This window comes from Notolabrus celidotus, chromosome 12 (assembly GCF_009762535.1).
Source record: "Notolabrus celidotus isolate fNotCel1 chromosome 12, fNotCel1.pri, whole genome shotgun sequence".
NCBI classification, from domain to species: Eukaryota; Metazoa; Chordata; class Actinopteri; order Labriformes; family Labridae; genus Notolabrus; species Notolabrus celidotus.
This window is the reverse complement of record NC_048283.1, coordinates 14,724,926-14,749,445: the sequence shown is the minus strand read 5'-3', so window position 1 is coordinate 14,749,445 and position 24,520 is coordinate 14,724,926. Positions and strand designations below refer to the sequence as shown.

General features: G+C 39.9%; 3 protein-coding genes across 8 annotated transcripts; 1 reads left to right on the top strand and 2 right to left on the bottom strand.

The window, feature by feature from the left end:
- Positions 1–903: 903 nt before the first annotated feature.
- On the bottom strand, positions 904–4,170 carry zgc:174888 (uncharacterized protein LOC558116 homolog). The gene is made up of 5 exons (XM_034696937.1): positions 3,591–4,170; positions 3,142–3,248; positions 2,699–2,770; positions 2,269–2,415; positions 904–1,692 (listed from the first exon to the last, which is right to left on the bottom strand). Exons 1-5 carry the CDS (start codon positions 3,601–3,603, stop codon positions 1,336–1,338), a joined length of 696 nt encoding a protein of 231 aa, XP_034552828.1. The 5' UTR covers positions 3,604–4,170; the 3' UTR covers positions 904–1,335.
- On the top strand, positions 1,420–24,520 carry leng9 (leukocyte receptor cluster (LRC) member 9). 5 transcript variants are annotated; one of them, XM_034696930.1, is made up of 9 exons: positions 1,420–1,736; positions 2,305–2,448; positions 16,427–16,565; positions 18,818–18,911; positions 20,013–20,113; positions 20,257–20,583; positions 20,687–20,948; positions 22,362–22,494; positions 22,584–24,520. In XM_034696930.1, the coding sequence occupies exons 2-9, from the start codon at positions 2,371–2,373 to the stop codon at positions 23,244–23,246; spliced, it is 1,797 nt and encodes a 598-aa protein (XP_034552821.1). In that variant the 5' UTR covers positions 1,420–1,736; positions 2,305–2,370; the 3' UTR covers positions 23,247–24,520. The 5 variants fall into 5 exon arrangements, with proteins under 5 accessions (XP_034552821.1, XP_034552822.1, XP_034552824.1 ...); XM_034696931.1 differs by lacking the exons at positions 1,420–1,736; positions 2,305–2,448 and adding an exon at positions 16,000–16,125; XM_034696933.1 differs by lacking the exons at positions 1,420–1,736; positions 2,305–2,448 and adding an exon at positions 16,136–16,250.
- flcn (folliculin) lies at positions 5,659–15,880 on the bottom strand. Of its 2 annotated transcripts, none has more exons than XM_034696935.1 (12): positions 15,611–15,880; positions 15,229–15,441; positions 13,980–14,138; positions 13,644–13,865; positions 13,352–13,518; positions 13,174–13,265; positions 10,508–10,671; positions 9,159–9,272; positions 8,251–8,374; positions 8,019–8,144; positions 6,359–6,461; positions 5,659–6,277 (listed from the first exon to the last, which is right to left on the bottom strand). In XM_034696935.1, the coding sequence occupies exons 2-12, from the start codon at positions 15,439–15,441 to the stop codon at positions 6,070–6,072; spliced, it is 1,692 nt and encodes a 563-aa protein (XP_034552826.1). In that variant the 5' UTR covers positions 15,611–15,880; the 3' UTR covers positions 5,659–6,069. The 2 variants fall into 2 exon arrangements, with proteins under 2 accessions (XP_034552826.1, XP_034552827.1); XM_034696936.1 differs by having other exon boundaries at positions 13,992–14,138.

Genomic DNA, 24,520 nt, shown 5'->3' with positions numbered 1-24,520 from the left:
TGGGCAAAATGTCTGGGTCTGTGTTTTCAGGATTATGAAACTTGCAGGAGGATCCAATGAGGACAATGGTGCACATAACATGCGTGGGCGTTTACAAGCAGGGGCAAGTGTGAGCAGCAAATGGTTCCCTTTTATTCCTTGTGCAGATCTTGACAGAAGTCAGAACATCCCTGGAGTCCTTTCCCATCCAGAGCGCATTCCTCTCTCATCTGCAACTCATCTTTCACTGTTTATCAAAGTTGGAAAATAGTTGTGAAGGATTTGAACACTGTGGATGACTTTTTTAGAGACCGCGGTGATGGTTGAGCTCACATGGATCCAGTATAAACTGTGAGTGGTGTTACTGGAATGCAAAAAAAACATAAGCTCGATTAACAGATGGGAATAAAATATAAATATTGAAGTGACTAACTGACGAACAGAAGAAGACACTGCTTTTGCTTTAGCAAGTGTTAAAAACATGTCATGTACTTCAAAAAATAAAAGTATAGCAATCAAAACTATACTGAAGTAAAAGTATGAGAAAATAAACATAAAAAAATTAGATTAAAAAGGCTGAAGTACAAAAAGCAAAACAGAATTTAGTCCCTTTGATTGCTAAATTATTGTGATTCTATTTGGTGAGTATGGTAAAGGGAACCTGTTGTAGTGTGGGAGATTTAAATACTCATTTCATTTATGATCATACATTATATCTGTAAAGTAACCATATAGGCCGGCAGATTAATCTACTGGCATCCCTGTGAAAATATGTGATTTATCAGTACAAAATATTGTAAATAATTAAAGTAGCTAAACTCCTACTGAAATGTTATACTTGAATAATCTTTCATCACTAATAGCAGCAAAAACCACAATAAATGCAGCTTTTACAACCCTTAAAAAGTTCAACCAAAATCAATGTATATCTAAATGTCTTTAATTTAAAATTATGTACAAAAGTAAACACCCATAGAATGTAATATTTTACATTTACATAAAATTCATTGTAAACAGTGATGAATTCCACATCAATAGACGATGGCTTATGTGCATTGGCTTTATCTGGACTTGTTAGCATACAGAGCATAGCTAGCTTTAGCTTGTAGCTAGCTCCAAAGACGATGGCTATAGGTTTATATGTGTGTGATATCATTTGTTACAGAGCACTTCTGGGCAGTGAACGCAGCTATGTGGACTAGCTTTGGACATTAAATGCACCCTGTGCATGTCACTTCAAATAAAAAAGCTTACTGCATTCAAACATATAGACACACACATCTCAGAAACAAACATTCAGTGCCAGGAAATGTCTTTGCATTTTGTGTGCAGCTTAAAAAAAGATCCTTTTAGTAACTATGGCAGCAGCCCCCAGTACAGTCTGAATAGCAGAGGGCTCCAGACGGGAGCGTATAATGATGACGAGGCTGCAGGGCCACCGCTGGACGGCAGCTGTGTAATGTCTATCATCCTGTCAGGCTGGGCGTCCTCTTCACTGCTGATGGCTCGGGTGGTCAACAGTCTGGCCCTCGAGGGACCGTAGTCCTTCCTCTCCACAGAGGGGGGCAACGTGGGCAAGGAGCACGTTTCAATCTCAGGTGAGCACCCATCATGGAGCCAGCGAGTGAAAAGTTCAGATGTGAGCTTGAGGAGTTCTTCAGGAGGGGAAGATAATGTGGAGAACTGGCCCAGGTCCGTCTCCTCCTGGAACCTCTGGTACAAGAAAACAAGGAGCAAATCAATATCATCCACATGAGGTGAGATGCTTTCATTTATTTAATTTTTATTTATCTACTCAGTTTTATAGATATTTTTAGTCTTAGTTTTATTTTTCAATTCTCATTTTAACTATTTTTATTCTTAATTTTGATGCTTTAACTTATTTTAATTACACATGTTTAATTTTTGGTGTGCATTAGTCTCTATTTTATTTTATGTTGTTCTTATTTTTAATTTGTATTCTTATTATTTTTTATTATTATCATTATTATTATCTTCCCCTCATATGTCTTGCCATGGTTTTATTTCTGCTTCTTTCTTGTTTTTCAATCCCTGTAAAGCACTTTGGGTTGCATTTGATTTGAATGAAAGGTGCTTTATAATTAAAGCTTGATTGATTGATTAAGAACACATATGTTAGTGTACTGTCATTTGAATTAAAACACATTATATGAACATGTGTATTAGTGCACTGGGTGTAAAACACATTAATAAAGCAGAGCTGGCCCTATTTCGTCAACAAAGTAAAGCAAAGTATTAAGTTGAGTACTATAAGAATGGGAACCTCACCTCTGTATTTTTGTTTCTCTTTATAATTTTATCCAGTGTCTGCTTCAGATCCAGGATGAGGGAGTGATTTAGGTGCTCATCCCAGAGGTTTTTAAGGAGCACATGCCAGGAGTCCAGGAGGACAACTGCAGCAGGGAACACACAGCACTGCAGGGAAATTGTAAAACAACAACACCAAAGTTAAGTTTAACATGCAAAACATGTGACAAACCACCACTAAAACCACATCCATTACTCATTAAATAAGCAAGACTGGGGGCAACATAAAACATCAATTATTTGCTACACACAAAAATAAGAAGACCGAAGAAGACAAAGTTGATATGTCTGAAATAGGTAAAGATGGGAAAAACTGAACACTTCTAAATATAGGATCCACTCATTGCATGTCAAACTCTCTTCCACAGTTTTTATCTGATAATACACTCACCGGATCAGTGTCACACAGCATGCTTCTTGTGTAGTGATGCACGACATAGTAATTTTTTGGAAATACTTTTCGCTGAAAGAGAAAATGAAATAGAAAAAATAAGAACAAACCCTCAAATGATTAAATAAGTTAGCATGTATACTACATACTGAATTTAATTTAATCATGAATTAGTTTAAAATGATGCATGATCATCATAGAACTTTACAGATATTAGATTACAGCTAATAAATTATAACTATATTTTGTTTTGTTATTCAAATCTTCCCCTTTCTTAACATCTAAAGGAGCTCAGTAAGTGATTGGGCTTTTAAAGGATAGTACACTTGGCAATTTTATTTGAATGTGTCATTTGTACAGACTAGAGAGAGGATTATTTTTACTTGAGAAGCACCATATGGTCTACATAACATCATAAACAGCATCAAATGTTCTCAACTTACAAATCCAGTTGGATTAGAGTCGATGGTCGTTTTAATGTTTTTCACGCCTTCCCAGTCAAAGTCACATCCACCACATTGGACAGTCAAGAGTGATAGCAACAGCAAAACTGACAGAGGCATGAGTAAGAAAAAGAATAGACAGACCACGTTCAGATAATTGATGGAAACTTTCTGTGGTTTTGTTGCTTGTTCACACTGCATACTCACTAAGAAACATTACATCACATCCTGCCTCAATTAGGTTTTTCTGCAGAGAAAACATCATGAAATGTTGCCTGTTGTTGCAACACCTCTGATTAAATAAGAACACTGGAAATGCTAAAGTAACGGTTGAAAATAAATCAGGTTAATTCAGCTTTCAAACTTCAAGAGCAACTAGTTGTTATAATCTAATATTTCATAAGAAAGTTTGCAAAGAGCAATGACATGCACTTCTTGCAGTTTCTCACCTGGCAGTGACATCCTTTTTATCTTTCTAAGAAGGGACACTTCTCCATTTCTTCGTGTTGACGGCAGTCACTCTGCAGACAGGGGGTTTCTGTGTCAGTCTGTGAAAGGCAAAGTTTCCTTCTCTGTCGTATCTTGAGGTCTTTGACACTGAGTGCGCTGCTGCTGCGTCTCCTCTTTTCACAGCTTGATTTTCAGTCTTCTTGTTGACATCCCTTATGCACTCTGTCCTTTAGAGTTCCTTTGGTACTTTCCACAAAAATGCCTCATTTATCCTCTCACGCCATCCTGCTCTCTCACTTTGGATTTTCCCACTTAAGCCTGAGTGGCTGCAGCCTTTTCCCTATGAAAGCTTTTGTTGTTTTGTCCTTTTTTGTTCCTATATCTCTTTCCCTTTCCCTTCTCTCTCACCACTGACCTAGAATCTTCCTGAACAGCCTAATTTAAATCACCCCCCTCTCTCTCGCAGCTGGTCAATGGATAAAGCAGGAGAGACTCTGGCCTCCTCTTCCCCTCTCTCTCTCTCCCTCTGGCCACTCTGTGTATCCTCACTCGGCTCAAAGTGAAAGTGCTAGGCTGTATTGCTTGTCTGCTCCCTTTAAGTCTCGGCCACTCCCACCACCACACGTTTTACCTCACTATTGACTGACCCGGCCCCCTCCCCCCCCCCTTTGCTCCCCACATTCCTTCTTACCCCCATTCTCCTCCCCTCCCTCCCCTCCTCCAAACCAGGCCCAAGGAGGCTTAGTCATGCACTTGGAGCGTATGTTTTTCATTTGGACTCTCCCCCACACCTCTGCGCCCTCGGATCCCCTGTTCCTTATCCATCCTGTTTAATCATCACATGATCTTTCTTTCTATTTTTTAAAGAGCACATTCCTTAACAAACACGGTTGCAACACCGTGTTGTCAGAACTTGCAAGTCATCCCATGTGTGACAGCTTCCTTTAGTCATTACTGTTGAGGCGGGCTGCACAGAGGTGGATGGTGTTGATTGTGAGGTCTAATATTGTGCACAGCTGTCATCATAATGTCCCCCCAGGTTATGTGAAGTCTCATTATGTTTTGGTGTCCTGTTAGATGTTAGAGGAGGTGTTAATTACTCATAAAAGGAAGGACAGCAAAGTAGTTCCTACAAATCAAAGACAAATTGTTCTTCTATGTGTCCCTTTTTGAACACAAGCCAAAGACAGCAACAGTTTCCCAAAGTCCCCTCTCTTCTCAAAACGAAAAGGAAACGAGAGAGCAGCAGTGAGATTAATGCTCCCAGGGGCATCATCAACTCGAAACCTCTTCACCTACACTTTATCTTTTGAGGACGGGTATAAATATCCAGTCTGACTTCCTGTTTCATACTACTTGCATGCTGAGGAGACTTAATGTGTAACTCATTTGTGGTGCTGCTGCAAATTATGTTTTTGCTTCTATTTGTGCAACTTGCAAAATGAAATCCAGATTTGAGAAAGTTACAGAGAACCATAACAATAAAAAAGTCAAATCTATGAGGACTCAGCAGTATGCTAACAATGTTTTGGAAATTGTATTACAAGAATAGCTGCAGTCAGAGTCAGTGGTTACCCACTTCATTCAGAGTGAGCTGAAACTCTTGTTTTTTTCCTCACGTAATCACTCCATAGGTATGGGTCAAGATAATAAAGCAGCCTTCCTTTCTAAACAAAGCCGTATGTTACTGAGTTTTATTGACTTAAGTCTGCATGCTTCAGCAAAGCGACACGCTCAAATAACTGAGGTATGAAAAAACTCTGCTTTATAGTGGATCAGTGTGCGGCTGGCTCATTAAGAAGCTGAAATCCTGCTGATGTGGTCTGCTGTGCTGGAGTGAGGCAGTGTTATGCAACCATTTTGTACATTTCAAGACAGAAGAAAACCTTAAAAAGTGTTGTCTTACACCACTTGGGGCTCTTTGGCTGACGGCCACTTAAACAAGTGAGTACAAAAAAGGCGGAGAAAAGCTGCTCTGCTCCTCTTAATCACTCTCATTCCCTCTTTTTTCCCCCGGTTAGCCACAAGATGGAGCCAAGTGTGGAATGAAAAACAGAAGGATGCCAGTGACAGTTCACAGTCATTTATTTCATTTAAAAACATCAGCAAAAAGATGAAGAAAGTGCAAAGTCTGTTTAATAAGTTAAAAATAGTCATATTAATTTTAAATGGCCTTCTAACAATAATTCCCTTTGACAAACAAAAGCAAACATTATCCTAACTGGCCGCATGTGTTAATCTGAGCAGCAGAATAATTAGGGTTATTAACAGTAGATTTCCCCTCACCTAAAAAGAAAGAATGAATGAGCCAAAGAATTCCTGTCATCCATTCACATTTCTCCTTCTTTCTACAAAAAGTCACAGCTACACAAAACAGGCAATGATGAAAACAACCCTGCTTTCACTTTCCCTTCTTTAGTATTTCCTCCTGTTTTCAGGCCCTCTTTCTTCACCCCTCTGCCTCCCCCCCTCTCTTTTTCACTGGCTGGGGCTCCTCTCCCCTCCACGCACGGCCGTCATTAGATGACTTTTGTATGTTTTGCTGAGTCCAGTCATCCAGAACTTTAGCAGTCTGACATTGTCCTCCTCGCCGGTCCCTGTGGCCCCCAGAAGGGCCAGAACTTTCTGGGTGTCCTCCCTCCCCCGTCCGTCCACTTTGGAGAACTTGAACAGCACTTTGACCTTACTGAAAGACAGAGGAGTAACTTTGAAATGGTGAAATCTCACTAAAGCCCACAGGTGGTCTTCTTTAAAGATGATTACTTACTTCATCCACTCCTCCTTCAGACACAGCAGGCAGTGAGACACGACGTCCACAGATAGGTTCTCGTTGGACAGGGCTACCTCAAGCTTGTTCAGTAACGTGGGACCTGGAACCAGATGGTTTGAGAGTTCATCATTAAATCATAATTTTATTGTTTAATGACAAACTTATGTATTTACTGCTAAACAAGGATTAAGGCAGGATCCTTTTTTCAGGAGGAAAGTTGCTACATTGCTCCTCAAAGCTGCCAAACTACTCTGACAAAAACAGTAACTTTCCTCCTTGTACATACACATCTGCTCGTCTGCTGCATTGTTTGACTGGCGTGTTAAGTTTGTTTTTGATAATTGTGTTTTGAACAATAAGCTCTGATCAAGCACATCAGGGTAACATTAAGAAAAAAAAACGATAAAGGGAGTGATAGACCAGCAACTACTGAGGTATAACTTGTGTTTTTGTAAATGGAGTCTGGTGGTTTTAGGTTTGGGCTGTTTCTGGTTTAAAAAGGATCCTATCTTCAACTCAACTCAACTCAAACTTTATTTATAGAGCACGTTTAAAACACCCGGGGTTGACCAAAGTGCTGTACAGATCAAAAGCAGCACAAATGACAAACATAACATACAATACAATACTAAAATATGTAAACACAGTGCAAATATATAGTAAAATAAGATAGAATAAAATAAATTAAAATGTAATTAAGATTATGTCAGATGTCCACTCAACCTTGATTAAAAGCCAGGGAGAAAAGGTGAGTCTTTAGAGATGATTTAAAAACCTCAATTGATCCTGCAGAGCGGATATGTTGGGGAAGGTTGTTCCAGAGCTGAGGGGCAGCATACACAAAGGCTCGGTCACCTCTGGTTTTAAGCCTCGTTTTGGGAGTGACCAATAGTAACTGACCAGATGATCTCAATGTCCTGGCAGGGACATGATACTGGAGAAGCTCGGTCAGGTTTACCTTATCTAAAAAGTTTATCTTGAGACTTTTTCTGTGGGTTGTCAGGCATGTAGAATAACAATTTGAGCTTGTCAGTAGCAAACACAAGCACATTTGATTGATGTACTTTGATCAGGCACATTTGCCTCCAAGGATAAAGTTACAGCCTTTGCCAACAGAAGCCATCTAATGGAACAATTCCTGAACACTTTATATCTAGAACCTCAAAACATGTTCAAAGATAAGCCCAAGGTGTACAACTCCTCTTTCCTTTCAGTACCTTAAACACACAGGTTAAGCAATTTCCCATGTGTTAGTTGAAAAACTGGTAGGCAGAACAAATGTGAATGAAAGCTGTAGAGAAGATGCAGTTTGCTCATCATGTATAATCAGATCCAGAGTATTGGACATGTCTAGACTTTTCCCATTCACATCTGTTATTACTTTGATGAAACGAAATACAATAGAAGTAAAATGGTGAGCATAACTCATCTTTTTGAGCATCTTGATGCTGATTCAGATCCAAATGCCGTTAAAATTTCTAAAATATATTCTGGGATTGTGTTAAAAGTGTATTTGCCGAAATCAAATCCACATTGGCAACAATCAGCATTCCTTTTTATTGAGGTGAAGGAAGTCAAGGGCTGGTTTTGTTTTTTGATACTGGAAGTTGAACCAAATGTACCGTGACTATTAAAAGACTCAGGTATGTGCACTCACCCTTGTCTGTGGGCTGTGTGTTGGCACTGCTGATGGTAAACTGATAAAATGAGGAGATGTCGTCTTCACCTACGGCTGAGATCTGGCAGCTTCTGTCTGTACTGACATCCACCAGTAAGGAAAACTCTGCAGGAAAAAACAGAGGGGATGAAATTAAGAAATTATATGCAAATACAAACCTTAACCTGTAAGGGCAAGCTATCACAGCGTGAGTTCAAAGACTCTCTTGTACCTGAGGAGCTGACGTGTGTTGGAATGATCACATCTGGGCTCAGACCCAGGAAGTTACATTTGTAAGCCTCCTCGTACTGAGCACTGTATGGCACAGAACGCACACAGCCCACAGGGAGCAGAGACTGATGGGAGGCAGAAGAGAGACTCAAGTTGTAAACTTAGTAAACATTATGACACATCACAGATGGAAAAGTACAGGATGAATTATTGCCATAAATGACTGCTGAATATGCTAATATGTAGCTATGGCACCACACTGTCATGACTTACTGCAACACTTTAAAGTAACAAAGTTTATAAGAGATTTAAAACCTGTGTTTTTCCTTCGATAACAATTAAATACGTGTCTTGTGGACAAAACAGGAGGATGCAAAAAATCATATAAAACTGGAAAAAGTGAGTTCACAAAAAGATCAGCAGCATCTAAAAGGGTTGGTATCATGTGATCAAACACTTCTCAACAGTAAAATGGATAAATAACTGTATTGCAGTTGCATGCTCTGTCTTGTTGTTGCATTTTGCATCGCAGTTCAAGAGAGCATGTCCAGGCAAAGAAAATGCCAAGCAGTGTAAGTTTGCCATGAACAAAAGTACAGTTGGTCTTTATGTAAGCGTTGTCAGACAGTAAATACACTGAAACACTTTTCATGGGAGATAACCAAATGAAATATGACATGTGGAAATCAAAATTAAATGTAAGCCAGGGATTGTTGATGACACATTATCTATAAGCCCAATAGTGTGTTAAACATCCCTGTACTCAACCAGCTACACAATTTTCAACACAATACTCAAGTCTGACTGGATGAGATGTTACAATTTGTCCTTATATATGTTTACAAACATCCTAATAACACCATGTATCCTAAACAATCAGGAAAAAGGAACAGAGTTAAAGCAAAGCACCTTGAGCGTTATAAAAGCAGATTGAATGAGCCCGGGGTCTGCCCCTCTCCATATGACCTGATTTCCCATGAGCACGTGCCACACAAGCTGACGGAACTCAGCCGCCCCGAGGACCTGCAGAACCAATCAGACTGTGATGTATAACAGCTTACAGCAATGGTGTATGAGTTAACCATATCATATCTAAAATCGAATAATGAATACAATCTGATGAATAAGAAAATATGTCTGTGATGTTTTTGTAGGTAAAGTATCGAAGATTTTCTTCCTCTTTTCTTGATTATATCAGTTGTCTGTTAATTAAACAGTTCATTTAATATACAGTGGGATGCGAAAGTTTGGGCACCCTAAACAAAAAATGTTGTTTTCATCTGTATTTTCTATTTTCTTCAGTGTGGCAGTTTGCTTCTCACGTATCTTATAACTAACAGAAATACAGACATTTTCAGCATGAAAACTTATTTATTGAGTTAAATCAGGATGTATAATAAACTCTGAAACAAAACCTTTAAATAATAATTCATAGAATATATATAGCGCTTTTCTAAGTACTCAAAGTCGATGTTGTATGTGAATTTGTTGTGGAAGATTCAGTGAACTAATTCCAATGTTTAGAAGGTGGAAATCAGTCTTTTTAGGCTGTCTAGCAACCATAGACTGTATAAAATATGGACATAGTGTCCGTGACGTCACCCATCTGTTCCAGCGGCAGAGTGTGACGTAAAGGGGCGGAGTTTGAGCCCCTGTGTTCCCGACTGGGAGTCAAGTCAGTCATGTCCTTATTTGGGCAAAAACTCTTAATCTTAATATCTTCTGAACCGTCACGTTAGAAAAAAATTCACCCCCATACAGTGTGTGCCGATTAGCTACGTAGAACCAAGTCGTTTTTTGAACCAGGCTGTAAACATGTTTGTTAATGCTGCAAATATTGTCTTTTTCCCATTCATGTCTATGTGGTTTCCGGTGTTTCTGCAGCCAGCCTCAAGCGGATGCTCAATGAATTGCAGTTTGTAACACTTCCGCATGGGCTTCATAGTTTCAGACCGGAGGTTGCCGCTTGCTAGCATCGCTCAAACATAAGAAAGTTTAAGGGTGCCCAAACTTTTGCACCGGTCTGATTTTGTTTCAGAGTTTATTGTACATCCTGATTTAACTCAATTAATAAGTGTTCATGCTGAAAATGTCTGTATTTCGGTCAGTTATAAGATGTGAGGGAAGCAAGCTGCCACACTGAAGGAAATAGAAAATACAGATGAAAACAACAATTTTTGTTTAGGGTGCCCAAACTTTCTCACCCCACTGTAATTGTGCACAACACAATGAGCTATTCAGAAAGCATCCAAATTTACCTGTCTCAAATGCCTAAGGGATCTGAATTTGGGCCCGGGTAATTCATCTAGTTTTCCATCATCACACAGGAAGTCGTGGGCCAGCTCGCTCCCTGATTGGATCCGATGAGGCTTAGGACCGCCTCCTTCTGCACCCTCCCAGCAGCTCATTTCTTCCTCTTGCTCTGTTGTTAACAAAGAATGACATAAAAACAAAAAAAAAAGGAATGACGGAAAGCTGTGAGAATGTCGGGGGATTCCACAGGAAGTTATTAGGAAAGGGCGTCTAGATATTACACTCCATTTACAGGCAGCATGTGATGCCAACCACCCTCTATTTCCAAAACAAAGCCAGTAGTATCAAATGGACTGTTGTCCATCATTAATTCCATGAGTGACACCACTAAATCAAGCCACAGTAGGTAGTAAAACCAAGTTCATCAAATTGGCTATTGATTGCTTATTGATTATAGTTTCATGTATTTTGTAATGTGTATTTGTTTATCCTGTTGTAACTGTGATGTGATAAACTTCAACAGAAATAACAGTAGTTACTTTCAATATTAACATAAGGGAACTAAGGGTTAAAATTACACAACCTAAGCACAGAGTTGTACTCGGATTCGTTGCTGTAAATCTCTTAATCACTTTCTAAATCTTGAATAAAAACTGTGTAAACACGATCTGGAAAGGCAGTGTATGTGAACACAGAGGTTTGATGAATCATGGTGTTTTCCTGGCCTGATACTCTCACACTGATAAACCCAGTGATTCGATCCTTTACATGAGACTCTACAGACAGATGATAAAACTGTGACACATTGTGCAAACACATGACATCTGCTGATTTCATCCTCTGTCAGGAGACCGAAGTTCCCCTATAAGGTGATTCATTACTCAGGTACTGATGTTAAAATTCAACCCAGGTGAAATTAGTTTAATACATTTCAGTTTGAATGGAGTCCATCCTATTTGATATGAATCAAAGGTTTCATTTGGATGGAATCATAAAACTACACATTGATCCAATATTTGAAAAACACAACATAATACCTGTAACACCACATAGTATATAGTAGAATATTATAAAAATGACAAATAGCAACATTAACATTAAATTCTGCGTATTTCACTTTTATGTGTTTTGTGTGTGTGTGTGTGTGTGTGTGTGTGTGTTTGTGTGTGTGTGTGTGTGTGTGTGTGTGTGTGTGTGTGTGTGTGTGTGTGTGTGTGTCTGCAAGTCCTTTTCTGTCCTGAAAATCAGGCAGCTAGATATGCTCTTCCCACTACCCAAACTGTTTCACGTTTCGAAAGCTGGTTAACCTCTAAAAAAAAGCTGAATTAACAGAGATCAACTTTTCAAGTAAATCATTATTTTTTTCACTAAATGTTCAACTTTGTTGGGGGAAGAGCATTTCTGTCTCAGCTTCACTTTTATAACAATGCCCAGGTCTTCTGTTTTCTTTTGGCTGCTGTGAATTTTTGAGTTCCCATTTTAGATTTGAAGTTTGTGGTCAGTAATCCTGAACTTCAAATCAATTTAAACTCTCCATCTCTGAGAGCATGGGGATGTTATGCCAATCAATAACCTCTTTTTGTGGAGCACTTTTGGCACAGCATGACTAATATTGATATTGTTTAAAAAAGGGGGGAATGAGCAGATTACAGATGTGGCAGCAGATATCATATTTTTTGTGGTGGAAAGCAAATAGACCTTTTCTTTGTAGATTTGGCACAAATTCTGCACCAGTATGAAAGTTGCAATGGTATTGAGGAAGCTACTTTCTTTATAAAATTAACCAACTTTATTTAACTTTCTCATAAATTTTTCTATTCATTTACAAATCCCTCACTGGTAAAACCCTGTTATAACTACAGTCACTAATCAAACTCACAGCACAAACTGTAGCCTGCGCTCAAGTAACTTTATCAACCTCATCACACCCAAAGCCCGGACCTCCTTTGGCCGCACCTCCTTCCAGTTTTCCGCTGCAAACGACTGGAATCACCTGCAACAATCCCTAAAGCTGACCTCTCTCAGCCCACTCGCCACTTTCAAAAACCTATTACACCCAGTAACTCAACATCACTGCACTTGCTTTTAAGTTGCTTTTAAATAGTTCACTCCTGTCATATTGTATTGTATTTTTCTGTCTCTATGTTTCTCTGTATGTCCTCTCTGTTTTTCGTTTTTGTTTTTATTTATTGTCATGCCACCTGTGTTGCCTTTTCGACCAGGTCGTTATTGCAAATGAGAATTGGTTCTCAATTGACCTACCAGGTTAAATAAAGGTTAAATAAATAAATAAAAATGTACAACCCCTTGTAATGCTGACCACAATCTGCTCAGCTTTAATGTCTGCTAAATGTGCAGCTGACAGTGCTGAAAGACTAGTCTATGGTCATTCTGAGTCAGAGCATGCTCTGGGGACCTTCTGCTTAATGACACCCTTGCTAAATCACCAAAAGCATTGTGTTCTGGATAATATGATTTCTAAAAAAAGTTAGCACAATGGGGCCAATATTGATACATCAGAGAGAGGCACATTAGGACTGATGCTGTAGGGCTTCCAATTTATCAGTTAGGCATTTTCCACTTACCTGGGAAGTTTGGCCATGGTTAATATCATGTACCCAGTTACAGGCTGAACACCCATTAGATAATGAATTACCAAAGTTTGCGTTACCTGTCTGTCTCTCTATGAGCACCAGTGTGTCCTCTGTTGGGGCTCCCTCCAGCAATTTCTCAGTCAGACGACTACCACAGGCCTTTAGCAACCTGGAGACAATGTGAAAACACTAGTTGTCATTATGAGCAAATGAAAAAGTCATCAGCTTGGGACTGGTGACGGTATATTGACTCACCAGCTAAAGGAGGAGTGCAGACTGGCCCAGAGGTTTGGATGCTGGGTTAAAGAAGTCAGCGATCTGGCTGCATTTCCACTCCTTTGATGAGGGAAAACTGCAGGCGAGAAGACGCTGTTCATCCTCACCGCTCGCTGCGGACACACTCCTTGTTCACTATCAAAGACCTGATGGAGATCACAGTTATAAGACATTACATACTTCCAAATAGATATCTGCACGCTGAAAAAGTCTTCATGTTCCATTGGAATAAACTGAATAAAGGCATGTAGTGTTCACATGTGTATCCTACCTTGAGGGCTGTGCTTTGTAGACTTTGTATAGTAAGTCTAAGGTGGCGTAACAGAAAAGGCCAGGAGTTGATGAGGTAGATCCTGTCCATTGCAACCATGACAATACTGTACCAGCGCTGGAAGCCTCGGGCCAGACTGTCTTTGATAAAGAAGGTGTGTGAGAACACAAAACCATGCTGCTCATCTCCAAAGAAAATTGGCCCTTCACGTCCAGGACACACCTGAGGAAACAGGGAAAAATGCAAAGCAGTTTGTAGCAAATAAGGATTTCAAAAAGTGCTGCAATTATTTTATGCATGACACCTGTAACTCAAACACCAGACATGCAGACGTACGTCACTGTTTACCTCACAACTGAGGCTGCGCACACAGGCCTGGCGAACGACGCTGAAGAGTTGCGGCTGTCTGGGATGCTGGTGGCTCAGGAAGCGTATGCCTGTTTCATCATCAATGCTCACAAAACCCGGGTGAGATGCGGGAAGAGATCGACATCCCTATGAGGCACGGAAGGAGTAAAAATCAACACTTTGAGATACAAGACAATACTCATCTACATGACTATTACCCCTCACATTCAGCAACTTGCTAAAATGTTGAAATTAAAGCTGGGTTTTTATTTTAGAATCAGATCCTGCCTTTCTTTTGAAGCCAAGAAAAAAACTTGTTGCTGCTACTTTTGTGTCTGCGCTGGATTATGGTGATGTCTTATACATGCATGTCTCTGCTCAAAGCTTGCACATGCTGGATACCGTGTACCATGGAGCTTTGAGGTTTATCACCAATCTCAAAACTATGACATCACTGCGTGCTGTACTCGAGAGTAGGATGGTCTTCCCTGTCATCACGCAGGTAAAAACATTGGCATCTTTTAATCTATAAGTGCATCTTAGGTCTACTTCCCTCTTACTTCCTCACCTACATTGCACAAAAGAACTCAGGATCTCAGAATCTTCGACCTCATGATCTCTTGATACTATGAGATGATACTATCTGTTTTGAGGATCAGGACTGAACTTGGAAAAAAGGCCTTCAGGTTTGCTGCTCCCTCGACCTGGAATGACTTACAAAAGGATCTGAAACTTTGTGTTTGGATAACTTTGGATGCTTTTAAGCGCTCCTTAAATGACTTGGAGGCGGATGCATCTGTCTGCAGATGTTTTCTTCAAATGTCACTCATGCTGTTTTTCTGGAGGTATTTGTTGTGTAGCTGTTGTATGCGTCTGCTATTTGTGTATTGATTCAATTCAATTCAATTTGCTTTATTGGCATGAACAAAGACATGTTTTTGCCAAAGCACATACAATTCATACACATACATTACATTACATATATATTCATTACATATTATTATATTATTCTAGTGTCTATTTGTAACTCTGTAACTGTGCAGCTGCTTATATTGGCCAGGACTCTCTTGGAAAAGAGATTTTTAATCTCAATGAGCATTTCCTGGTTAAATAAAGGTTATGATAAATAAATAAATACAAAAGAAAAAAGTTAAACAGCTACCGCCTTACAATGACAGGTATAGAGATTAATTAATTAAGTTAACATGCAGCTAGCATACTGTCATCCTCCACTCACATCACACATCTCTCCTCTCTGTGTAGCTGAGCTGTTGGCCCTCATTGTCAGCCCTTCACCCTCCCGGTCACCATCTCGGTCCCTGTCCCCAAGCACCGGGGCACCAGCCTGGGACGAAGGGGATGGGGACGGAGGATGCAATGCCTCAGTGCAAAACAACGTCCGAGGGCCATGGAGCTCACAGAAGTGACAGAGAGCAACCAAAGCGTTCATCTGGAGAGCAGAAACAATAAGTTATTATCCGTGCCTGTTTTTCTTAATGATGAGTCCGATATGACATGTATCAAGAAGTTCATTACGTAGTGTTTGTTTCTTGTAAATTACTGAATACAGGGGTTTAAGACACTGTCACTAAAGCTGTCAGTATTAGTTATAATCTTACCTTCAGTACAGAGCCAACTTCAACAAATGACTGGCACTCAATGCAACTTCACATTCATTGGTCGCGACGTACAAACAACCAACTCATTAAAGTAGCATAATAAATACATGTACACAACAAACTCGATCCGTTTTTCAGAAATGCATACTTCTAAAGCAGTCAGATTGAGATTTTCTTATCTTTTCTTGTTCTATTTTCCTCCTGTGCAGCTGCTGCTAGCTGGCAATAACACAACGTGTCACATGACGCAGAGTCACGCGCTCGAGTGACGTATTGAAAGCATTTCTTCTCCCCTCAGATTTAACCGTTTTGATCCGAAATTAACGACTTATCATCCTAACATTAAATAAATGAGAAATCAACACATTACTTTGCTGTTCAAGGTTTAATGTTATATTTCAAGAAAGGTATTATAAGGCAAAATACTACTAAAAACTTCATTACCCATAATTCCACACGAGACAACAAGTACGGGGTCAAAGGGCGATAGAAAGCTGAAATCGTTTACACCTTGGGTCAGTATGTGAAAGATGTAATAAATAATCATTGTAAAATGAGCTTTCAAGAGGTTTTTTTTTAATTTAAAATATACTACATACGTTTTAAAATGTTAGGTATTTTTGTTGCTGAATCATGAAAGGTTTGTAACCACTTCCGCATTAGCTAAGCTCGTGGGGAGAACTCAATATTCCAGTTTGAGGAGTGTCAGGTCTTTCTCATTGTGTTTGGACAAACAACGCTAAAAGTGTACCGGCAAACATCACAGTGACATAGCAGCAGACTTTTCTGAAGTAACGTTGCCTTTTTAAATCACAGACTTGGGCAGGCATGGCGTCAGACGGATTAGAGATGCCTCCATCTCCACCAGAGGACCAGAGGGAGGATGGGGCAGACACAGAGGCAGGGGTCCCCCCTGACCCTGAAAATGGCAAAGATACAGTAAAGTCTTCAACGGGTAAATCAGTCCATTCATGTTTATACTTAATGACAAACTGTTTGTTTTGTACTCTTAATTCCATCTGGTAAGTGATGTCAGTCCATCTTTTTAAGAGGCTGTCATTTATATCATATTAACTCTTTGAAATCATATTACTGAAATCTGTTGAATCATTTCCTTGTAGTCAAACACCTCCTGTCTGTGATTCACTTCCATGCAAGTCTTAGCCATGTGAGCTCAGTTGAGATCTTAGTTGTGTTATCATTTGGATGGAGCACCTCATCCTGAAAGGGGGAATTCAATGAGCTCATGAACTACTTCAAAGTCTGCCAACATTTTCACTTCCCTCCATGCCATGCTGCTGCTGTGCTGGACATGTTTCAGGAGCCGGGAAGTGAGTCATAATCCACCAGAGCTGACTTTGACCTCTGTAGACTCTTGCGTCTACACTGACTCCCACTTGTCTCACTGGGCTTCCTTCCAAATAAACTTTCAGAGAAACTTCATAATTATTATTTAAGTCAGTTACTTCCAGTCAGTCGTACAGAGAACGGATGACTGTAAGAAGTTGGAAAAGTGAACTCATGTTGTCTCCTATGTCAGGTCCTGACTGACCTGTGCTCTCCCATGGGGAGGGAAGATATTACAGCAAATGATTAAAAGATTTGGACCGTGAGTCACATCCAGTTCTACTATCTGGAAATAGCATTACAGGGTGTGTGGTATGTGTTCGAGTTTACAGGCAACCAAATCCCAACGAATTTGGCTGACATATGAGCCTCTGGAGCAAGACATTGCCACCTGCTACAGGATTAATACTCTCGGGAAGTGTATTGGAGGGGAAATCAGTTGTTAAACACATCTGTTTTTCCCAGAGACCGTGTCCTCTCAGGGATAAATCACCTATATATTTATGATTTTGATTACACTATCAAACTCAAATAATATTTTTGTGTTGTCTGGCATTCTAAGGGAAAGCAATATTTTTCTAGTGCTCAGGGGGAAAGCAAAATAAATCCCACTGACATGGAGGCTTATGTGGAACTCAACTAGGTATTGAAAGAAAAATAGCAGAAACTAAACATTACATCATATCCAAAAAGACTCATAACTACTCTATTACTGCTCTTTGCCTGTGAATATATTATATAACAAGCAAGTCTTCCACTATGAAAATGACAGTACTCCAGATTTGATCATCTTTATAATGTATTTTTCAGAGATAGTACATGCCATAAAGATAAGTAAGTAAGACATCAATAATTTACAGATAACCACAGAAGTTAAATCAGAAATAATAATTAATGGGTAAAAAGTACTATTTTTTGATAACTTAAAAAAAAAAACATTCTGGAGACCCCCCAGGGGGTTCCGACCCACACTTTGGGAACCCCTGTCTTAGAGGGATCATTTCAAACCCTCTGCCCTCTCCCACATATCCCTCTTCCCAGTATTACCCTCTCTACTTTTTTATATCTCAATCAAGGCATAAAAGTAAAAAAATCATCTTAAAAAATGTCTCAAAATATTTCAAAGAAGATCACGTCAGACAGACATCAGACGTTTCAGTGTTAACAACTGATGAACTGGCAGGATGTGCTTTGGTTCTCACTGAGAGGAGGGTTAAGCGATCCACTATGAGGATTTTGTCTTGGACCCTGAACTCTCCACCAGAAAGTGACTACATACAAATCTAGAGGTGTGAAAAATATTGATACACCAATATATCGCGATACTTTGACCTCCAATATGATATCAATATTTCAACTCTTAATATTGATATTTTTGTAATAATAAAAATTCACATTTTAGCCAAGTTGGAACTAAAATACAACTTCAGTATTTAAAAAACAATAAAGTGGAAAAGTTGTTTTCAATCAAATAGTTTTGACTTAATTTGTCCTTTCAATTTTGAGTAGTATTGTGTGATTTACGTATACACCATACCTATTTTTTCTTAGTTTACTTTGTTGAATATCACAATATATCACAATATTGTGATATATGGTGATACTATCGTATTGTGACTCAAGTATCATGATGCGTATCGTATCCTGAGGTTCTTGGCAATACTCGCCCCTATGCAAATCAGTGCAGAATGAAGTCCCGGGCAACACACGTTTATCAGCTGAGCCATCGTGTAAAAAGCTAGTGCTCTGTTTCTTTGATATGATTTTAATCCACAGGTATATTTTTGTATTACAGGATTTGATTACACTTTACTAACACGTCTGTCATTCTTACTTTCTCTTTGCCTTCTTCACCGACAGAGCCAGCAGGACAGGATGAAAACAGTGTCAGCGTGTGCAGGTTTTTCCTGATGGGGAGGTGCCACTTTGGACACAGATGTCGCTTCTCACACAGGTCTGCTATCCTGATCTCTTCAGCAAACTGACCCACAAGATAGAGGAAGACTTTTATCATTTGTGTTTAGTAAAACCAGTATTTAATGAGTATGCAAATAATGGTTGCGCAAAGGCTACCATGACGGATGGCCTCTTAAAAGTTAAAGAACACACTCACGCCCTTACAGAAAGTACTAAGTATCTAAGTATTGTTGGTTGTTGTAGTTGTTGTTCCTACTTAAAAGATACCTTAAAGTGTTTTGCTTCAAATGCAACTGAAGTTAAGTCAAGTCAACGTTATTTATATAGCACGTTTAAAAAACAACCTCAGTTGGCCAAAGTGCTGTACAAGCTTAAAAAACACAATCATTAAAAACAAATAGTAATTAAAAAAGAACAGATATTAGAAACACAATAGATAACAAGAAAAAAGCCAAAATAAATAAAGTGTAGGATGTCTCACTCAATAGGTATTAAAAGCCAGTGCAAAGAGGTGCGTTTTAAGTAGAGATTTTAAAATGCTCAAGTGTCTGAGCATGCCTTATATCAGGAGGCAGACTGTTCCACTGTGTGGGAGCAGCCACTGCAAAGGCTCGGTCACCTCAAGTTTTGAGCCTTGTTCTCGGAACATCTAAAACCACCTGGTGCGTTGACCTGAGTGCTCTGGACGGAGCATGCAGGTGCAGACACTCACACAGATAAGGTGGTGCCAGCACATGTAAGCTTTTAAAAACCAACAACAAAGTCTTAAACTGGATCCTGAAACTGACAGGAAGCCAGTGAAGAGAAACCAGTACAGGCGTTATGTGATCACGTCACAGGGGGATAAAATTCTCATTCTGTTTGAAAAGGACAATTTCAGCCCCAGTCACTCTCCCAGTATACATGGAGACATTTGAGTATTGTTTTAACAGAGATTTGAAAGAAGTGCACCTATCAACTATCATTTAACCAAATATTGAGAAACTCTATGTAGTTAAAGATATTTATTTTCTAGTTTCTTTTTTTACTTCAACTTTATACTCTTCTTTTAGCTAAAACACTATGACTAAATATGCATATGTCTTTTTGTCCGTGTTTATTTTGACACATTTCCTCTCTTGTTGCCCTCTCTTCTCAGTGCCCCGTCAGTGGATGATTCAGGAGTTGCAACTTCTGACCAGGATGACAAATCCAAGAAGAAAGTGAACAAATCAAGAAACCCAAGATCTGAGACAAAAGGTCACACCATGTGTAGCTAGTTTCCTATATCATGTGCTGATGACATCACACTCTCAAGAGGCCAATGAGACGTTGGTTTGTAATGACTCACTTTTTCCTCTCATTAATCTGTCAAAACATTTTTTCTTACTATCCTCACACAGAGGTGAACAAAAAGCCCCGCATGCGCACAGCAGATGATGTTATCTCTCGAATCCTGTGGGACTCCTCAGTGGACTCATCAGAGTTTGTAGTGGGGTACGTGGATCGCTTCCTGGGTGTGTTGGACCGTCCCTTTGATGACTTTAACTGGGACGTCAACCCCTGTGACTGTGATTACACAACTGAGCTGGCCCTCCCCAGACACAGGATCCAGTACTTCACCTACAGAGGGCACCGCGTGTGGGACCGCCACAGCAGGACCGACAAGGTCTTTGGATCCACCGGTCAATCTTTGGCTCCCCCCTTTGGAGGGGAGGGGGAAGTAAAGGGTAAGGGAGGATCTGTTATGGGTTAATCATAGAATCATTTTCCTAGAAGCCTGCTCGCATTGAAGAGGTATCTCTGACCAAATATGATCTTTTGTTTTACAAGAAATAAACACAGACGGCCAGGAAGAACAGCAAGAGCTCCCTAGAACAATAGAAGAGCAGCCACCTGCTGTATGTGGGCAGAAGGAGAGTGAATCAGGCGAGTGTATTCATACCGAAGACACACATCTGGATGAGGAGAAGCAGAGGGAGATGAATATTCACACTCCTGACTCAACACCAGCAGCTCCACAGTGCGGAAGAGACACTTCTCAGGAAAAACAGGAAGCACGAGGAGCATGTGTTATGGAGGATCCAGATAAAAGGTCTGTTGTTCACCGTGAAACTGATAGACACCAACACCTGTTGATAACAAAATATCAGTTTATTGCCTACATGTTCTTCACACCATTTATTCAAACAAACACAGACTTATCATTGTCGTCTTTGAAAGATTACAGCAGGATTGTTATTTTAAGAACCAGACTTAATAGGTTGTTTGCAGTAACGTCATGCCAGTGTCATGTGGAATTCAAATGGGGGTCAGGAAGTAAATTTCAGAATGGACGCAACCGAGGAAAGCCTGTACTGTGCTGCTCTAGACACCATAATAAGACAGCGATACAGAAAAAAATTCTGGATTATGTCGGAAGAGATCCTCCTCTCACGAGGACTTCTGATTTTTTAACTGACCGGAGCTTATTTCTGATTGTGTCTGCCGTTGACATCACTAACTACCTCGTCCTCCAGACTTCATTTTACACCACCGAGCAAATGAAGGCGTTTAAAAGCCTCGAGGCTTACATTTTTCTTGAATGGTTGAGTCCACGACCTGGATATCAAGGTGCTCAACAACGATTGTCGTTAGGTTTTTGACAGGGTGAATATTATTAAATTAATTTCCATATGAATTGTCCTCCTAGCCACAATGCTATCAACACTAACGTTTGTTTACTTACCGCAGGTTAACCACTCTAAACGGTCCAGTCAACGGTAGTTTGTTACAAAAAATGATTAAATCAGCTATCTGGCTAGCATTACCAATTACTACCTATTGTTTGTCATTAATGGTTAAAAAGTCCAGCAGAACAAAGATGGGAAAAGCGTAACATTACAAAGTCTTGAAGGAGTTAGCTTCTTAAACATAGACATATTTACAGCATACATACATAACTTCAACTTACCCTGGACAAAGTGGTCACCACACACACGGGCATAATCCGACTCCGCTCCCCTTGACCATAAACGAAGGTTTGCTATCCACTGTTTCCTCGTTTTTCATAGAGTTTTTTGCATTTTCCCCCTGGAGAACCACTCACTTTTGGACACCATAAACAGTTGTCAACTTCTTTCTGTTTGATCAGTTACGGAAACCGTAGAAAACGCAAACTGTAGGCATTTATCTTGTGTTTATGTGTCTGCACCGGTCTACGCAGACTTCTGCAAATCACCTCCTGACCCCCATCTGCATTTCGCGCCACTGCCACGCAACGGAAATTACGTCATGTGCAAACAATCTAAAATTGTTCTGGTAGTTGAACTATTTAAAGCAGACATGCTAGATAATTGCTTTTTTTTTTTTTTTTAATATAAACATAACTCATCAATTAACACAAGAAAACAAGATCAAAACCTGGAATGTATTTTTTTCTGCACGAAATTGTTCATTGTGTGACTTGTAAAGTTGTTAGGCAATGTTTTCCCCCTCATACGATTTAACTCCACTGCTTTTAATTTAGACTGGAGTCTTCAACAGACTACATGTCCTCATCCCAAAAAGAAGAAAAAGAAGAAGAAGGTGTAAAAGAGGAGACTGAGGGGGATACTTCAGCAGAATGGCAAGAGAGTTGGGAAGGCAATGAGGATACTCTGGTGGGTGCTTCACACACCTCCACCTTGACATACATTTGTTTTCTGCATATTGAAGTTTATCTTCAACAGTTATTCCCTTTGTTCAACAGAGTAATCTAGGAGCCCTGAACATCAGCCAGAATCCATCAACCCCTCTGGAGCAGAGGGAGGAGAAGCAAGGTGGTCGCCCCGCTAAAAAGCGACCCACACACTTCATCACCTTCAGAGCCAACACTCCTGCTGTCCTCTCCTGTTTCCAGCAGCTGCAGGAAGAGCTCACCTCCCTCCTCCCCTCCTCTGCCCCTCACTGGCAGACAGCCTCCAGCCTCCATGTCACCATGTGCCTCCTGGTGCTGTCCGGCCCTGCTGAGGTGGCCGCTGCTGGGGAGATCCTGCAACGGTTTGCCCATTTGGATCGAAACCCTCCCGTGGCTCTGACCTTTCCCGTGAAGCTGAAACATTTCAACGGGAAGGTGCTGTACCTGAGTCCCCAACCTCAGCTCCACCTCCAGCAGCTCAACAGTGGCCTGCAGGAGGCTTACAGGGAGGAGGGCTTGCTCCACAGGGACTCTTTCAACCCACGCTACCACCTTACGCTGGCCAAGGTAGAGGACAGAGATGGGGAGAGGATATTTGAAGGGGTAGGGGACCTGAAGGTGGGAAAGGGATTAAATTTTGGTCGCCTGCCTGTAAACACCTTACACCTTTGTACCATGGGAGTCTCCAAAATAGATGGTTTTTATGAGACTGTGTGCACCGTAACTCTCAGATGATAGCTACTTTAAACACATTTACTACCTTCATGTACGGTGATACTTTAGATACTCTTGTGAGGGCAGTACTACTGACGTAAGCACTTTTGATGGGGCGTAACAAACCAAATTTGGTGTTTGTATTTTAACTATTGTAGAAGATAAATAATAATTTTTACAATTATTGTTAAATTATTATTATTTCATATATTGGGGGCACTTTCTAAGAGTTAGGCCAATCAAATTTGAATAGGAAGGCCTGAAGGGAGTCGAGTATAACTCTATGCAGGGGTGCACAATGACAGATTAAACCTTATCAACCTGCAAGGTTACTCTAGTCCTGCTTAGCTTAAATGATTATATGAGGGATTGAATGAAAATGATTGTATTTTCTTAATGAATGTAGTTTAAACGGTGTGACATTGATGATTCTAGAAGAAAATTCATGCTAAATTTGATGTTAGAGCTGCTACAACACATCCATGACTGGATATTAGTGCAGGTGTTAAATGGTTGAACAGAGGAAGGTAAACTCAATGTAACTTAATGGAGAATAAAAACAGTCAGGGGCTGTTACATTTATTATAGTTTACTGTTTGGTTTATATTTCATGTTTAAATGTTTTTTTATCCGTCGACTCAGTTTGGGTTTGTTCTCAGTTTTTTTTTCAACAATCTTTTAATCTTTTTAGACCAAAGTTAATTTATCACATTAAGATTTAAACAACAAATGAATCTGTTTCCACAATACACATTAGCTGCAGCATCAGTCAAACCCATAGAATAAGCAACTACAGTACTGTCAGTGGATCCCCTGCTGCTGTATGACACATGTAGATAGTTTTTCATCTGTTGTCATTTCATCTGTTGTCATTCCATAATTTCACCATCAATGCAGATTAGAATACCTTCTTTCTTTAAATATAAAACGCCTTCAGTAGAATGTAAATGACTTCTGGTGCATGAGGCCAGCTTTGATGCACAAGCCTGACTTTATTCATGCCTTGCTTTGATATCAACTGTTTAACAGCCACACAGACACTACATATGCATCTGCCATAAAGGCTTATGCACCAGACATAAATTGTTTACGAGGGGGAAAAGATTACATTTTTCTTTGCGGCCATGAATTAACCAAAGTGGATGTAATCTGCAGCTCTTAATTCCCCGGTTTTTACAATCTGTTTTCTATGAATATTGTATGCACTGTTTTCCACAGAAGCCTTTGTTCATTTTACAACGAATGATAAGCAGTAGATTGTAAAGGGTATTAAATATTAAATTGGCTGTTTTAAA

Coding starts and splice junctions, on each gene's coding strand:
- leng9 (XM_034696930.1), top strand. CDS start 2,371: ATGCCAGGAGTCCAGGAGGACAACTGCAGCAGGGAACACACAGCACTG. Junction 20,949..22,361: donor ATGGAGGATCCAGATAAAAG/GTCTGTTGTTCA, acceptor CTTTTAATTTAG/ACTGGAGTCTTCAACAGACT. Junction 22,495..22,583: donor AAGGCAATGAGGATACTCTG/GTGGGTGCTTCA, acceptor TTTGTTCAACAG/AGTAATCTAGGAGCCCTGAA.
- flcn (XM_034696935.1), bottom strand. CDS start 15,441: ATGAACGCTTTGGTTGCTCTCTGTCACTTCTGTGAGCTCCATGGCCCT. Junction 8,375..9,158: donor CTGCTTTTATAACGCTCAAG/GTGCTTTGCTTT, acceptor GCCTCCCATCAG/TCTCTGCTCCCTGTGGGCTG. Junction 6,462..8,018: donor CACACAGCCCACAGACAAGG/GTGAGTGCACAT, acceptor ATCTGGTTCCAG/GTCCCACGTTACTGAACAAG.
- zgc:174888 (XM_034696937.1), bottom strand. Junction 2,771..3,141: donor ACTCTAATCCAACTGGATTT/GTAAGTTGAGAA, acceptor TTTCTCTTTCAG/CGAAAAGTATTTCCAAAAAA. Junction 2,416..2,698: donor TGCTGTGTGACACTGATCCG/GTGAGTGTATTA, acceptor ATTTCCCTGCAG/TGCTGTGTGTTCCCTGCTGC.